The sequence below is a fragment of the Phragmites australis genome, chromosome 1 (genome assembly GCF_958298935.1).
Source record: "Phragmites australis chromosome 1, lpPhrAust1.1, whole genome shotgun sequence".
Classification (NCBI taxonomy): domain Eukaryota; kingdom Viridiplantae; phylum Streptophyta; class Magnoliopsida; order Poales; family Poaceae; genus Phragmites; species Phragmites australis.
Genome location: NC_084921.1, coordinates 20,747,702 through 20,764,541, shown reverse-complemented (window position 1 = coordinate 20,764,541; position 16,840 = coordinate 20,747,702). Strand labels below are relative to the sequence as shown.

The 16,840-nt window shown below is 41.7% G+C and overlaps 1 protein-coding gene across 1 annotated transcript; it reads right to left on the bottom strand.

The window, feature by feature from the left end:
- Window positions 1-3,335: 3,335 nt before the first annotated feature.
- Window positions 3,336-8,509, bottom strand: LOC133912590 (RNA-binding protein Y14A-like). The gene is made up of 4 exons (XM_062355416.1): window positions 8,112-8,509; window positions 5,886-6,022; window positions 4,489-4,634; window positions 3,336-3,662 (listed from the first exon to the last, which is right to left on the bottom strand). Exons 1-4 carry the CDS (start codon window positions 8,377-8,379, stop codon window positions 3,632-3,634), a joined length of 582 nt encoding a protein of 193 aa, XP_062211400.1. The 5' UTR covers window positions 8,380-8,509; the 3' UTR covers window positions 3,336-3,631.
- Window positions 8,510-16,840: the final 8,331 nt, after the last annotated feature.

Sequence of the window (16,840 nt, the reverse complement as noted above, 5' to 3'; positions counted from 1 at the left end):
ATACTCACTAGACGGTGAAGCCTAACCGACAATGAGACTAAGGCTCAAATATCACTTAAATTGGTGAAACCTTGTGAAAGGTGTGAGGCTCTAACACCAATTGTAGAGCTAAATGGGAGCCCTAGCTCTGATACCAATTGTAAGGATATGTGACATCCTAAGAGGGGGGTGAATTAGAACACTTAGAATCTATTCGACTCCAAAAACTACAGAGATAAACTTATATCAAATTTTATCTAAATGTGTTCTAGGTTTATCTAATGTGTCTACTCTACGATCAAAAGAGCTTGCAACTTATCTAAGAAGGTAAATTGCAAGTATATAAATGCGATATAAATGCGGAAACGTAAATAAAGTAGAGAGAGCAAACTCAGGACAAGGATTTTTATCCCGTTGTATCGATAATATGAATGTCACCTCTAGTCCACGATGGAGCTCCACCGAGGATATGCTTCCGGATGCCAAGACTCTTCCGGTCATGGCTCTTGAGCCACCAAGTCACAAAGACAAGGTCTCAACCTGGATGAGCCACCAAACGACAAAGGCAAGGTCTCACCATTAGCCTCCTTTTCAGACACTTGTCGATGTCTTCACTTCGGAGCTTGAGCCACTAAGACAACGGTCTCTGTGTCCCCATACAAGCATCTTACCGCCACTCCATACAAAAGGTCAACAAGCTTGAGCAACTCTGGCTCAAGATGACGGGGAGTCATCAAGACTCTAAGGCGTTGGTGTATCACCCAGTACAAGCTAGGATCACTACTTGATCCACTCTCTACGCAGCAATCACCTAGCGACACTCTTTTTAAACATATAGGCACTAATCATGTGTTTAATTGCCTTGTGGTCTCCATAGGTTGAACATTTTACATTTCTACTTGAATATTATTTGATGGTTCTTAAGTTGTAATAATATCAAAAATATTAGTATTAAATTTTACTTGAATAAGCGTAAATTGCTTACGATAGACAAAAATCTTGTTTGATTGGGCTAATTTTTTATTGGGCTTAGAAGTGTAACATATGGAGACATAATTAAGTACTTGATTAAGCATTTAATTAGAATGAAAATTAATGTGCTTTGTTATTGTGGGGAGGGGGCTAGGCCCCTACGTGCTCCTTGTCTCCGCCCCTAGGCAACCTCAGAGGAGGCAACGGACTTGGTGGCGGCGGCATCTGCTAGAAGGTGGAGGTGGCTCGTGATGATGGAGGGGGGTGGCCGAGCTATGCGAGTGGAGGACGACAAGGGGTGTGGTGGAGCAGCAAGGCGTGGTGCGGCGGTGGAGGTAGGGGAGATGGAGGTGAAGTTCGCTTCGGTAGAATCGGGGCATGCAACTGCAGAATCGTGAGGTCAGTTTCTTCGCACAGATGGAGGACCATGGTGGATGAAAAACGCAGGTAAATTCTATGAACTGTATAGCACACGCTAATGCAGGAAGAAACTCCCATCTTATATTAGTAGAGATAGAGAAGAGGTAAAGAAATGCTAATTTTGATGATTCGTATTTGAAAGTTGACACAAGTATTATAAGTATTTCAATATGAGATGCATTTTATATAAAAGTTCTAGTAGCAATCGTGACAGCATATTTTAGCCAGCATACTAATAACAAACATATGTATTACGATAAAATTGTAGGATCTCGATTATGATTTGATTCTATGAGAAAAATATTAATCTGATTTAGGATCCTGACTCTAACTATCTTGCACCAAATTTGACATGGTAAATTAAAACAAAAACTAGATGCACTTTGACGGGGATATATAATTAATATTAGATATTTCATATATTTCGTATATCTATAAAAGGTATGTGAGGATCAACTATATCTTACTCGATACAAAATTAGTCATGACCGCCACGGAGTAAGATGTAGAGATGATATACTTAGAAACTACTCGTCCCAAATATAGAAGTTATCCTCTCTTCGAGAAGGATTCTTAGATCTTCGGAGTCTATCGATCCGAGTAGGATATCTCCAGGATATTCGAGTAGGATCACGCCTTAGGTTCTCCCAACAATATAAGGCGGGGAGAGGGGTACGTCCAAGACAACCAAGTAAGAACAAACAAGCAAGCCGCGCATTTAGATCTCCAAAGTCACAAAACCCTCAAGACTAGTCGAGTAGAAGACCAACACTCATTAAAGATCTATGACAGAAGTAATCCCCTAGTTGACTACATGTTAAGCCTTAGACACACTAAAATCCACCTAGTTCTTAGGATTATACTCATCCACATTAGCATTGTACTCTGTGATACAAAAATAATGAAGACAAAATAAGATGTAGGGCTATTGCCTAACTCGAGGCCTTAACATGTATAACTATGTGTTTTTGCTTGTAGTATACTTTATCAACTTCATAGGTATCTCTATTTTCCATATCATAAAACAATAGACAAATCGTATACAAATCCTCGACACACTTCTTAATTAATTTACTCTATCAATTCATAAAATTTAAATTTCAAATTAATTTTATGTTCAAGTAGTAAATATTAGAAAATTTATAAAATATTAAATTAAAAGAGTAAATTTCGCTAAACTAAAAGTTTTAATATGAGGTTTGGTACTAACACTAAATATATAGTTCTGATGCATAGTCGCTTAAATATGTATGTTAGTGCAGATACTTGTTTCTTTGTGAAATTTACTCTAAGTCAAAATGAAAAGCAGAAGTAAGAGGGAAACTATTATACCATAGTAAATTTATATTTTTTCCTTATAACACATTTCGATTCTAAAGTTGAAAATTTGCTGCAACAATATAGATTTATTCGACGGGGGGTGAATTTCTGGTTAACAGCCCTATGGAAATGGGCCCAAGCGTGGCCCCTAATTAATGAAATACCCATCTGCAAACGGCCCATTGTCACCCCAAATCTGGCATTCGTACCTGGAGTCCTGGACTATCCGATGCGTCAGCCTGGCATTCATATCTGGACTATTCCAAGATTCGAAGGATTTTGGTTGTCCATTTTATCTGGCGCAATCGTATCCTTGTTATTCGATTCGTCTTTGTTCATTTAAACCCCTATAACACTGTGTTAATTTCGAAGCTTCATACGATTATTGATTTACACCCTATACGATTAGGTTCATTTCATACGATTATTAATCCTTGTGCCTAATCAAGATACGACTAACGCCTTACAATAAGTAGTCAATTGACACCACTGATGATCTAACCCAAGTGTTTCCAGAGCATCTTGTTTTGCTTCCTTTGAAACAAATCGACAAACCGGTGCCGCTCGATTCGCAAACTTCGGTCAAAACATTAAACTTTCCGCTATGGCTGTGGTCCTTGCACCAGGCCAGCGGTAGCAATGAATAATATAGAAGTCCAGCAATGAATAATATAGAAGTCGAAGCATCCATTCCAGAGTACCATACGTTACAATTACAATCCAAGACTTAATTCTCATGGCATGTTTGAGCACACCCACATACACCAAATGAAAAAAGAAACAGGAAATGAGATACAGCGGTCATACTATGGCTAGTTGGAAACTGAAAGCCAACCATCATGCATCAAACTTCACTCGTGAAATCGGGAAAGCAAAGCCTCGGAAGCCACCAATGTCTCATCACACAAGCGCTCCTTACCACATGGTGGAGAAAGCAAGCTCAGTATCTCCTCCTGGGAGGGCTCCTTGATCTGCCAAAATGATCACAGTAAGCGTTAGCTGTAGCTGCGAGCAAAAGAAACATCAGAGAATGAAAGAACAAGACATGCATGATTATCATGAATATACAACTAACCATGAGTACAAAAATACAAATACATGAAAACCCAGTATTAGAACTTCCCTAAACGTCCTAGCATCAAAACAAATGAATGTGCCTACAAAGCAAGTAGATCGCTACTGGAATGTTTAGGATGCGGGCTGATGATCTGCCTCCGTGACAAGTGAAAAACTGTTACACATATATTCTGTAAATGAACTAATTGGGTAGAAGAGTTCATTTGTTAGATTTTTACTGGAAGCTTATAAGCTGGAAAGTGGCTTCAGCTTCATGCACATAAATTTCCCCTCGATGTGGCAGAGAATTCACAAACGATAAGAGTGCAAGATCACAAAGATGGGGATATATCTAGTCACATTAGGGTGCAATCATGCAATATTTTTAGTTTAGGTACTAAATCAACAAAAAAAATCCAAAAATGATTTAAGTCTACATATACAGTTTACATGACCTTTGTCTAATAAAATACATAATTCAAATGTTACTATGTGAAGAGCAACAAAAAAATTAATATTATGAAAAATGGTAATAAATACAAATAAAAGATTTTACTATTCACAGCAAACTTATCCTTTCTCTGTAAGCACATTGTAAGTTTGCAGTTGAAATTTTAAAAGACTTGTAGGCTGCACTTTGTATGTCTTTCAGCACTTTTCATGTAGATTTAGTGCCCAAACCGAAAGTTCATTGCACCTAAAGGGACAATGGCGCTTGATAGGTTGCCAACAAACACATACCTCCTGCGAACATTTCTTCGCTTGGCAGGGCCACTACTAAATGCCCAATCAACATTTATTATCTGTGTAACAAGCTCAGTTCTGTCCATTGATTTTATTGCAGCCTGGGCTTCCTCAAAGTTCTCATATTCAATCAAAGCATATCCCTGCATACGAAACAGGGCACACAGTTAAAACTCCATACATCTTCTTTATTGTGTAAATATGTCAAATTAGTCAACAGGGCACACAGTTAAAACTCCATACATCTTCTTTATTGTGCAAATATGACAAATTAGTCAACGTGCATACAGAGTTAAGAATATACTTATTGACATATTTTCCAGTTCAAAAAGAGCAAATGAACCCATGAAAGTTCATAAAATATTAGGTAGTAAATGCACATCAATTTTGATTCCCCAAATGCGTGCACCAAATGATGTTCTGTCTACAGACTCATCAGAACCACACAGCACAAATACTAAATAAGCATTAAGTGGCCAAAATAAGCAACAAGACATATTAAGTAATAGTAGATCTGTTCATAGTACCACTGCGCAGAACAAGATCTTGTAGAAAGCTTATGAGACACCAAGAACTAAACAAAACCAATACCAGTCAGCATGTCACGTTTATAACATAGGGAGGGTTAGAAATTGGGATTGAATCATGACATTTGGGATGAACACCTAAAAATTTCTTCATTTTGTTATCTCCAAAATTATTTTGGCAAACTCAAGTCTCCTAAAACTGAAATAAGATCATTATCAAAATCCTGCTTTGTGGAGATGTCAACAGATCTTAAAGTATCCTAAAACAATTCTTTGCACAGTTAACCATCCAACACAACCCAATTAAGCCTTAAAGTATCCTAAAACAACATTTACTTTCTGCATGTCAAGGGCTTTTTCATCCAAGGGACCAATGCACATCTCAGAGATTACTAAATAGAATCTATGCTTCAAGTATTTTTAATGCTAGGTATTTAGCAAGTACAACACATATCAGCTTTACTTTACAATTACCGAGTCCCGTGCTTCAAAGAAATCAATTCGTTTTTAGAACTGTCAGATATAGTTCTTTGCCAATTTGCTAAAGATATACGACAGGTTAAGACTAACTTACTACCCAACCTGAAGACAAGGGGAAATTGTAGCCTTACATGAAGCTTGAAACCTAGCTTTAAGTTCTAGAAGTAAAAATGTAATAGTATTTCTCATGAACATTTATTTGCAACAAAAAGATCACTTATTACACACAGAGAGGAACTGCTTTTACCACCTGTATAACTTTTTACATACTCGACTGTTGCTTATTTTCATTTGATAATGATGAAAGAATAGAGTAATCTGAATGGAAAGAGTTCCCACCAAAAGCAAGAACATCCAAATATGTAACAGATATGAACAAAGACTTGCCTTGACAAATCCAGTACGACGATCTAAATTCAAATGCAGGTTCTTGACCTGCCCAAACTCCCGAAAAGCATTATGGAGGTCATCCTCCTGTGCTTCTTCATGAACCCCAGTTACCAAAATAATCCACCCTTCAATAGCTGCAAACACAAAATAAAAGGGGAAAGTATATATGAGCTAAATAATTAGGTCAATTATCAGTGCGCAGCAAGACTTCAACACACAAAATATATAGTTGTGGAAAGTAAAGTACTTGGTTCTTGTTTTATGGGTAAACTTCATTAAATTTGCGGTTTACCAAGAGCAATGTGAAACAGGAACTGCCTTTACAAGATGGCAACAACATAGTGGATTACATGGAATTGTGCAAACCGAAGATAACCCTCACCCTTTTCAAAGAAAAAAATCCAAAACGTTTATACCCAATTGCAGGAAATAAACATTTTAATAAAAAATATGAAAATCTTGAAAAGAACAAGGTCAAATTGGCAATAAATCTTTGACAAATAACACAAGCTGTGAGCTACAGAATTTTAACCAACAATAAAACTTCATACAAGCGCCAGAGTTATTCTTGCGTGTAATAACAACAAGCAAGTTAGAGTAGGCTAGAGATGAAACACAATAAGAGCCTTTTATTCTTGCGTGTAAGGCTTTCAAAAAACTAATAATGCATGTACCTTCTTGTTGTACTACAAGAGGCAATACACTACTCCATAAATCAAAAGCTCGGAAGTAGTAAAACTGTTAAAACAAGCAGACATTATATTCCTTCATGTTGTACTACAAGAGGCTATATACTACTCCATAAATCAAAATCTCAGAAGTAGTAAACTCTTAAAAACAAGCCTACGTTTTTTTCCTGTAGGTATACAAACTATATTTTAACCTACTAGAACTGCATAAAACGCAAGGGAAGAACAAAGCAAATGTTCTGAGAGTCAGAGGGTCAGAAGACATACCATACAGCATTTAGTTTGAAACAACTGGATCAATAATTAGTCACAAATAGTACTAACAGATAATGAGCCAGTTGCCCCAACATGTACTCATAAGACAAGAAAAGAAAGATTAGTTTGAAATGTAGCACATCAGGACTCCAATTTGTATAACAGCACAACGCACCAAAGAACTGTATTTTGACATGAAGTCTGCCTAACCACATCAGAAAGGTCAGATCTCAAAACTTCGTACGTAGAACAACTTTCATGACTTGACATATTCGTGTTTCCGAGCACAAACATCTTGAACGAAAACAGACAATCAGTTTCGACTTTTGCACCCACTATAACCTCCAACTGCCCAAAGAGCCAAGAAAACTCTGACATCGTTGCCAATGAAATTGTCAATTTCTTGCACGCCCACCTCCATATAACGAATCAAGAATAAATTTGAAAAGAAAAAATCTGGAAAAAAAATCGGTGCAGAACCCAGGTAACTCAAAACTTTAGGAATAATACAATTTTTACATCAATCAAAACTCGAACCTTTGCATTCAACGGTTAAATTAATAATCTTATCCACATCAACATGCAACAAAAAAGAATTATAATAAAGAGTAAAGAAAGAACAGTTCACTTTAGCACATCAAATTCTTTGAATGCAAAACCAGTGAGAAAAAAATTATCCAATACCCACATCAATAACCAAATTTCAGAATTAAAATAACCCACGCCTAGGAAAAAAGAACTGCAATATCTGGTCAGGCACAATATGTTTTCTAGTTCGCATATCTAATTCTTGAACTCAGAAGCCAAAAGGAAGTGACTCTTGTTTAGCAACCAAGATCAAAGCTCCTTACTAATCTCATGATTCAATTATTTTACACAGTTTTACTGCTAAAAAGAGGAACAGCTAGCAGATCCTCGAATCTATTGACCACTGAGCAAGGCAAATTATGGCATCAGTTTTGAACCCTAACATAAGGTCCCTTACTTTGTTACTACCAAATCAAGAAACAAATCAGCAAACTTTCGCAGGACATAGCTCAGCACAGGCGCTAGGAACGCATAGAATCGCCCAGGAAACGCTAAACCCTACCGACAAAGCAAGATCGTCCCATCTGCTTCAAAGCAAGATCGTCGCATCTGCTTCAACGCAAGATCCTAAACAACCACCCGCCGGAACAAAATCCACCCAACAAAAAACGGAGCACCTGCACAATCACCCGAAGGGGCTACACTATAATGGGGGAGAGCATATCAGAAGGGAGAAGCGATAGGGGCGTACATCTAAGGGGCCCGGGGCCGTCGTCGGAGCCGAGGGAGTGGAAGTCACCGCGGTCAGCGAGGCGGCGCGAGGAAGAAGTCTCCTCCCGGAAGCCGCGGCCCTTAGTCTTACGCGCAGCGGCGGAGGAGTCCCCGCCGGCGGCTATTGTGGAGCGGAGGCGCGCGGCGGCCGGGGTCGGATTGACCTCGGGGGCGTCGTAGTCCATGAGGTCGTCGTCGTCGGAGTCGAAGTCTACCACCTCCACGTCCCCCGTGTTCGCCGCCGCCATCGCCGCCTGCGTGCCTCGCGGTCGCTTGGTGCTAGGGTGGTGTTCTGGGTGTTAGCCGGGGGCACGTAGATTTACGGAGGAGCAAATTCTAGTTTTATTTCCCCCACGAAGAGCAGAAAGGTTAATCGCAGGGGAATGCTAAAACTCACGCGACCATTCTGAGGCTGGCGTCACTTAGGGATGTTTGCGTAAGGCTCTAGTTTAAGCGGTGGAGTAGATCTATTGGTGAATTGATCATAAAAGTGATTAATATTCTCTTAACTTAACATCTCTTGAATTTATGTGAACCTTTCTCTTCCTTTTTCTCCAAGTTCGATGAAATTTTAGAGCTTGGGTTTAGGATGGATTTACGGGGAAGCCCGACACTTAGGGATGTCGATGAATATGGGTGCAAGACAGTAATAACGCTATCGGTTGTGAGAGACAGAAGATAGTTGGTTAGGTTGTACTAGAGTGGGGGCATCAAGGCAACAACATAGCCACGAAAGGCTTTGCTGAGTTAGCATGGTGGAGAAAGGCGGTGACGCCACCAGCTGCAAGAGGCATAAGATTACCAGTTGGACGGTGTTAGAATGGGGGCATCAAGGCAACAATATGGCAAAGCTAGATTAGTATGACAGCGGAAGGTGATGCCGGATCTGATAATGGGGAGTCATCGGAGACCCTGAAGAGCAAGGCGTTGTGGAGTACCTCAAAAATAAGACGTTCGGAACGGAAAAGGAAAAGGGAGCTCGGGCTCGCTGGCTATGCTCGTCGGGCAAGTGGTGGGTAGGAGCACGTTAGGTGGCGAGGGCATGGGGGGAGATAAGTTGGCACGGTGCGAAACAGGTTGATGGCTAGAGTTATGTTGGTGACAAAATGGTGTTGGTGATATGCCCTAGAGGCGATTGAGTTTGCGGATTGGATCTGCTAATGGGCTTTAATATTGATTAAAGGACCATTAGGGTTTAGAGTCATAATGGGCTTTAATGTTGATTAAAAGCCCATTAGCGTGCTCTATATAAGAATAGGCAGGGGCCAAGGCGCAAGGTGTTCTTTAGAAACCCTAGCCGCCTCCTATTCCCGAACTCCCTTCGAAACCCTAGCCGGGCGCGTGGTGCTAGCACACCGGCGCATGGCGATTCCATCCTTGTACGTGTGGATACCGTGGAGGCGCTGCTACTATTGCGGTGCTGATCTGCTCGGGAGTACTCGGGACGCACCCGCGAGTACTCGGAAGGTGCTCGGGACGTGCTCGGGACGAGGTTGACGATCGACTACTTGACGCGCACGACGTTGGATTGGTCTGCTCCAACTCTTCTTCCGCTGCACTGCTCGTCAAGTGGTAACGATTCATGATCCCCTACTCGCATGGCTTCCTGGTTGAATGCGGTAGAGAAAATTTATTTTGTGCTAGCGTAGCCTACCCGCAACCCTTCAGTGGTATCAGAGCCATCCTGCGTAGTTTTCGATCTGGATCAGTCACATATAGAAGATATGTGATAGAAATAGATTAGATCTATTGTTTTTGATCAGTTCATATGATGGATTGATCAATGCACGGTTGGTTAGGTGAATTAGAGATCGGATGAGATGCCAGTCGATGAAACCACATAGCCAAAAAGATTAGCTCGATCTCCCACCTGTTTTTGCGTGCGACTTGCCCCTACCGGCTGGAATCACCATCGGGGCTAACTGCGTGCATCGCGACATGGTCGGGAGAACAGCAGATCGAGGTCGTGTGTGCTGTCATCGTTTCTGGAAAAACCTCACGCGATGATCAATGGGATTGATCTAATGGAAATTGAGGCATTATGAATGACTCGGAATTGGCTCGATACGATCGATCCGATGAGATTTTCATAGCGATTTCATAGATGCGATCTATGTATTTCCGAGAGGTTTTCAGGGCGCTGCCCTGAAACCCGCGGGGGGCGGCTCCCCCCTCGACCCCCCGCCCGCTGACCGGCCAGCGGGACCGCCGTTGCGTACACGCATAGATTGTTGTAATAACATGATCCCATCACGACATTAGAATTCGATTCTACGCTTAACTCATTTTTGCAGAGAATGTTGTGACTGGTATGGCCTTGTGATATGTGATGCATGTGTGTAATTTTTCATGGCCTGCGAGTCATGGTTAATTGCAGCCCAAGGATGTCATGTTATTGTATAACGGCCTGCGTGTCGACTTGTGATGCTTCTTCTCATGTAATTTATCTAGTGCTATTAGGTGTAATAGACTAGTACAAGATCATGGAGATTTGAAGCATGATGACCCGGAGGACAGGAACCGTGGCGATGGAGATCACCATGTGAAGGGGCCATACTATGTCACAGTTAATATGATTGCCTGTGATGTTTTTATGTTCCTGTCATACTATTCTTTCATGTTTTATATGTGGTGCATATGATTTTCATGATAGATTAGTTTCCCTCAGAAAAATCAAGAGTAATTGATGCCCTTCCAATAGCTGCACCTACAAATGTTTTGATCATTGTGTGGTAGGTCTGCCAAAGCAGGGTGCCATCATTTATCTTAACTAGTTAGAGTGGATGTCGGACATCCACACGCATAGTATTGGTTTACTTGATAAAGCTATCAAAACGGTTTTGGGCTTTGGGGCATGGTGTTGGGCGCCGGGGCATTCGATGCCACCCAACAAACAAGAGTCACATATGGATGTGATTAGCAAGGCGTTGCTTACCTATGTCACTAAGTTTCTAGCAGTGATGCCAAAGCTCACTAGAACTTAGTTGAATATGGATCTTGATCCTCTATATGTTGTTAGAGGGAAAACACATATAGTGGAGTATCTTTTGTTAAATTGTTTAATAGAAGATTCACATAGGCATAGTGCTGAACCTGCATTTTCTGTTGTAGATCATGGCACCGGCCGCTAGTAACACTTCCAGTTTTAATTTGCGATCGATTCTTGAAAAAGAGAAGCTTTCTGGAACAAACTTTATTGATTGGTATAGAAATCTGAGAATTGTTCTCAAACAAGAGAAAAAGGAATATGTTCTAGAGGTCCCCTATCCTGATGAACCAGCTGATAATGCTCCTGCCGTGGATCGGAGGGCTTATGAGAAGCACACCAACGATTCACTGGATGTTAGCTGCCTCATGCTTGCCTGTATGTCCTCTGAGCTTCAGAAGCAATATGAGAACAGGGATGCCCATGATATGATTGTGGGACTCCGAGGCATGTTTGAGAACCAAGCTCGGGCCGAGAGGTACAACACCTCAAAGTCCTTGTTTGCGTGCAGGTTAACAGAAGGCAGTCCAGTCAGTCCTCATGTGATCAAAATGATTGGTTACATTGAAAGCCTGGAAAAACTTGGTTTTCCCCTTAGCCCTGAGTTGGCTACGGATGTAATTCTCCAGTCGCTCCCTGCGAGCTTCGAGCCGTTCATTTTGAACTTTCATATGAACAGCATGGAGAAAAGCATGGCTGAATTGCATGGGATGCTAAAAACTGCTGAGGAAAGCATTAAGAAGAGCTCTAGTCATGTGATGATGGTTCAAAAGGATAGCAAGAAGAGAAAGCGCAAGGACAAGGCTAAAACTTCGGATGAGATCTCGAGTTCTAAGCCTAAACCTGTTGGAAAGCCCAAGGCTGGCCCTGCCGCTTCTGACTCTTGCCACCACTGCCATAAGACTGGTCATTGGCGGAGGAACTGCAAATTGTACTTGGAAGAACTCAAAAAGAAGAAGGGAAGTAAGACTTCATCTTCAGGTATAAATGTTATTGAAATTAATCTTGCTACTCGTCCTGATGATTCATGGGTATTTGATACCGGATCAATGATTCATACTTGCAAATCGTTGCAGGGACTGAAAAGGACTAGGAAGTGTGCAAGAGGCGAACTGGATGCTCGCGTCGGCAATGGTGCAAAAGTTGCTGCGTTGGCCGTTGGCGTTTACTCCTTATCGCTACCCTCAGGATTAGTTTTGGAATTAAATAATTGTTATTATATTCCTGCCTTGGGCAAAAACATTATCTCTTCTTCATGTTTGGAAGAAGACGGTTATGAATTCATAATAAAGAACAAGTGTTGTTCGATATTTTTGAATGGTATGCTCTATGGTAATTGTCCATTAGTAAATGGATTATATATATTGGATCTTGAGGATATAACTATCTATAACATTGATACAAAGAAGCCTCGGCTTAATGATTTGAATCCCACTTTTGTTTGGCATTGTCGATTAGGTCATATAAATGAGAAGCGTATGCAGAAGCTCCATAAAGATGGTCTTCTACATTCATTTGATTTCGAATCATTTGATACATGCGAGTCTTGTTTACTTGGCAAGATGACTAAGACGCCTTTCACTGGTCGAAGTGAGAGGACAAATGAATTATTGGCCCTAGTACATACAGATGTATGTGGACCGATGAGTTCTACAGCTAGAGGTGGTTTTCAGTATTTCATTACTTTCACCGATGATTTTAGTAGATATGGTTACATCTACCTAATGAGGCACAAGTCTGAATCCTTTGAAAAGTTCAAGGAGTTCCAGAATGAAGTACAAAATCATATAGGCAAGACAATTAAATTTCTGCGATCAGATCGTGGAGGTGAATATTTGAGCCATGAATTTGGTGATCATCTAAGGCAATGTGGAATCATTCCACAATTGACTCCACCGGGTACGCCACAATGGAACGGGGTGTCCGAGCGGAGGAACCGAACCTTGTTAGACATGGTCCGGTCGATGATGAGCCAATCTGATCTTCCATTGTCCTTCTGGGGATACGCTCTAGAAACTGCTGCTTTCACGTTAAACAGGGTTCCATCTAAGGCTGTAGAGAGGACACCATATGAGATATGGACCGGGAAGCGTCCCGGATTGTCTTTCCTTAAGATATGGGGTTGTGAGGCTTATGTAAAACGTTTGTCGTCTGATAAGCTCACTCCCAAATCTGATAAATGCTTCTTTGTGGGGTATCCTAGGGAAACCAAAGGATATTATTTCTATAACCGGGAAGAAGGCAAAGTGTTTGTCGCCCGGAATGGTGTCTTTCTTGAGAAAGAGTTTCTTGCGAAGAGAGTTAGTGGGAGTACGGTGCAACTCGAAGAAATTCGGGAACCACTTGAAAGTGTTTCAACTCCTATTGAACCACAACTCGGTATGCAAGATGTTGCAGAACCTGTTGTCGAGACACCAGCCCCACGTCGGTCGGAAAGGTTCAGTCGTGCACCCGAGCGGTTTATGTTCCTAACCACGGGGCAGCGCGACATATTATTGTTGGACAATGATGAACCTAAGACTTACTCGGAAGCAATGGTGGGACCAGACTCCGAAAAATGGCTTGGAGCCATGAGATCCGAGTTAGAATCCATGCGAGAAAACCAAGTTTGGAACTTGGTCGATCCACCTGATGGTGTGAAAACTATCGAGTGTAAATGGGTTTCTAAGAAAAAGATAGACGTTGATGGAAATGTTCACATCTATAAGGCACGATTGGTGGCGAAAGGTTTCAGGCAAATTCAAGGTGTTGATTATGATGAAACGTTTTCGCCCGTCGCAATGCTAAAGTCTATTCGGATTCTCCTAGCAATTGCTGCATATTTCGACTATGAGATATGGCAAATGGATGTCAAAACGGCTTTCCTTAATGGAAACCTAAGTGAGGATGTGTACATGACACAGCCTGAAGGTTTTGTCAATCCGAAAAATGCTGGGAAGATTTGCAAGCTGCAAAAGTCCATCTATGGACTAAAGCAAGCTTCTCGGAGTTGGAATCTTCGTTTTGATGAAGTAATCAAAGGGTTTGGTTTCATCAAGAATGAAGAAGAGCCTTGTGTTTACAAAAGGACTAGTGGGAGCGCACTTGTGTTTCTGGTCTTATATGTGGATGACATATTATTGATCGGAAATAATATTCCAATGCTCGATGCTGTCAAATCTTCATTGAAAAAGAGTTTTTCAATGAAAGATTTAGGAGAGGCAGCATACATATTGGGCATAAAGATCTATAGAGATAGGTCGAAAAGACTAATCGGATTAAGCCAGAGCACGTACATTGACAAGGTATTGAATCGGTTCAATATGCAAGATTCCAAGAAAGGTTTCTTGCCAATGTCACATGGCATCACTCTCAGCAAGAATCAATGTCCTAAGACATCTGATGAGCTCGAGAGGATGAGTGCGATCCCGTATGCTTCTGCTATCGGGTCCATCATGTATGCTATGTTTTGTACACGCCCAGATGTCTCCTATGCTCTAAGTGTTACGAGCAGATATCAATCGAACCCAGGTGAATGTCACTGGGCTATAGTAAAGAATATCCTCAAGTACATGAGAAGAACTAAGGATATGTTCCTAGTCTATGGAGGTGAGGAAGAGCTCGTTGTAAATGGTTACACCGATGCTAGCTTCCAAACCGACAAGGACGACTCGAGATCGCAGTCTGGTTTTGTGTTTTGCCTTAATGGAGGTGCGGTGAGTTGGAAGAGTTCCAAGCAAGAAACGGTTGCTGATTCCACGACGGAGGCCGAGTATATCGCAGCTTCAGAAGCTGCAAAAGAGGCTGTTTGGATCAGAAAATTTGTTTCTGAGTTGGGTGTGGTCCCTAGTGCGTCCAGTCCAATGGACCTCTATTGTGACAATAGTGGTGCCATTGCACAAGCCAAGGAGCCTAGGTCGCACCAGAAGTCCAAGCACATACTTCGGCGCTATCACCTCATTCGAGAGATTATTGATAGAGGTGATGTAAAGATATGCAAGGTGCACACGGATTCGAATATTGCTGATCCGTTGACGAAGCCTCTCCCACAGCCCAAGCATGAGGCACACTTGAGCTCTATGGGTATTAGATACTTACGGGATAGACTCTAGTGCATGTGAGAGAATGTGTTCTGTCTATGCTAATGTACTTTTGGATAATTGTTATCTGGTTCCATGAATAATTATCATTTACATTGATCAGCAAGTATGTGACTTGTTTGTGAAACTCTTTGTTTTTATGATGTTATTCTAAATAGTTCCTAATCTCATATCATTGTGTGGGACAATAATGATTTATAGATTAGCACATTTGACTGAATGATGATCATGTTTCACGGATCATAGATATGGAGATATCAAATCAGTAATGTGGACACATGTTAGAGAACATGATGTTGGATAGACCCACCCTGAGATACTGCTGGGATTGTTATTTTTAATGTGCCATCAGTTGTTATCTCAAATGGTGTACCTACAGAATCCTTTGACCTGAGATCATCATTGATTCCAGAATGTGTAGTAACACACTTAGGGGCTTCCAAACGCTATTCCGTAACTGGGTAGTTATAAAGGTTGCTTTCGGGTATGTTATGAAACATGTCGTGGGATGTGAGTGATCAAGATGGAATTTACCCCTCCTAAATAACGGGAGAGATATCTCTGGGCCCCTCGAGGTAGTTGGATTGGAAAGTGCATGGCCATGCCAATGTGATTAAAGAGTTAATCATGGTGAATCCACTACTTGATCGAGTGAATGGTCGAGCTATCACAAGGGTGGCACGAATCTCGCCTTGAGCTTGACTGGTATCGTGTGGTAAAGGGATTGGTGCATGAGTATATCAAGGTTCAGCCGATATGATCTTTGTGTGCATTCGGGAGTCAATATGTCCTGCTAGGTACCGCTATTGACTTGCAATTCGGAAAAGGGTTTCCGGATAGCGGCCGTTTACACATGAACCTAACGGGTCACACACTTAAGGGGATGGAATATAAAACTTGTACTGACTCTAGTGCAAGTGGGAGATTGTTGGTGATATGCCCTAGAGGCGATTGAGTTTGCGGATTGGATCTGCTAATGGGCTTTAATATTGATTAAAGGACCATTAGGGTTTAGAGTCATAATGGGCTTTAATGTTGATTAAAAGCCCATTAGCGTGCTCTATATAAGAATAGGCAGGGGCCAAGGCGCAAGGTGTTCTTTAGAAACCCTAGCCGCCTCCTATTCCCGAACTCCCTTCGAAACCCTAGCCGGGCGCGTGGTGCTAGCACACCGGCGCACGGCGATTCCATCCTTGTACGTGTGGATACCGTGGAGGCGCTGCTACTATTGCGGTGCTGATCTGCTCGGGAGTACTCGGGACGCACCCGCGAGTACTCGGAAGGTGCTCGGGACGTGCTCGGGACGAGGTTGACGATCGACTACTTGACGCGCACGACGTTGGATTGGTCTGCTCCAACTCTTCTTCCGCTGCATTGCTCGTCAAGTGGTAACGATTCATGATCCCCTACTCGCATGGCTTCCTGGTTGAATGCGGTAGAGAAAATTTATTTTGTGCTAGCGTAGCCTACCCGCAACCCTTCAAATGGGTCATTGGCTCTAATGGAATGGATGGGTCAAAATTCGTGTGCCAGGTGGCTAGGGCTTAATTATAGGTTGAGCTCGCACACTTTGGTTTGGAGTTCAAAGTATGCAGATAGTAGCACAAGTCGTCGATGATGCACTGAGATTCATGCTACACCGTC

Coding starts and splice junctions, on each gene's coding strand:
- LOC133912590 (XM_062355416.1), bottom strand. CDS start 8,379: ATGGCGGCGGCGAACACGGGGGACGTGGAGGTGGTAGACTTCGACTCC. Junction 4,635..5,885: donor GTCGTACTGGATTTGTCAAG/GCAAGTCTTTGT, acceptor TTTCGTATGCAG/GGATATGCTTTGATTGAATA. Junction 3,663..4,488: donor CGAAGAAATGTTCGCAGGAG/GTATGTGTTTGT, acceptor TCATTTTGGCAG/ATCAAGGAGCCCTCCCAGGA.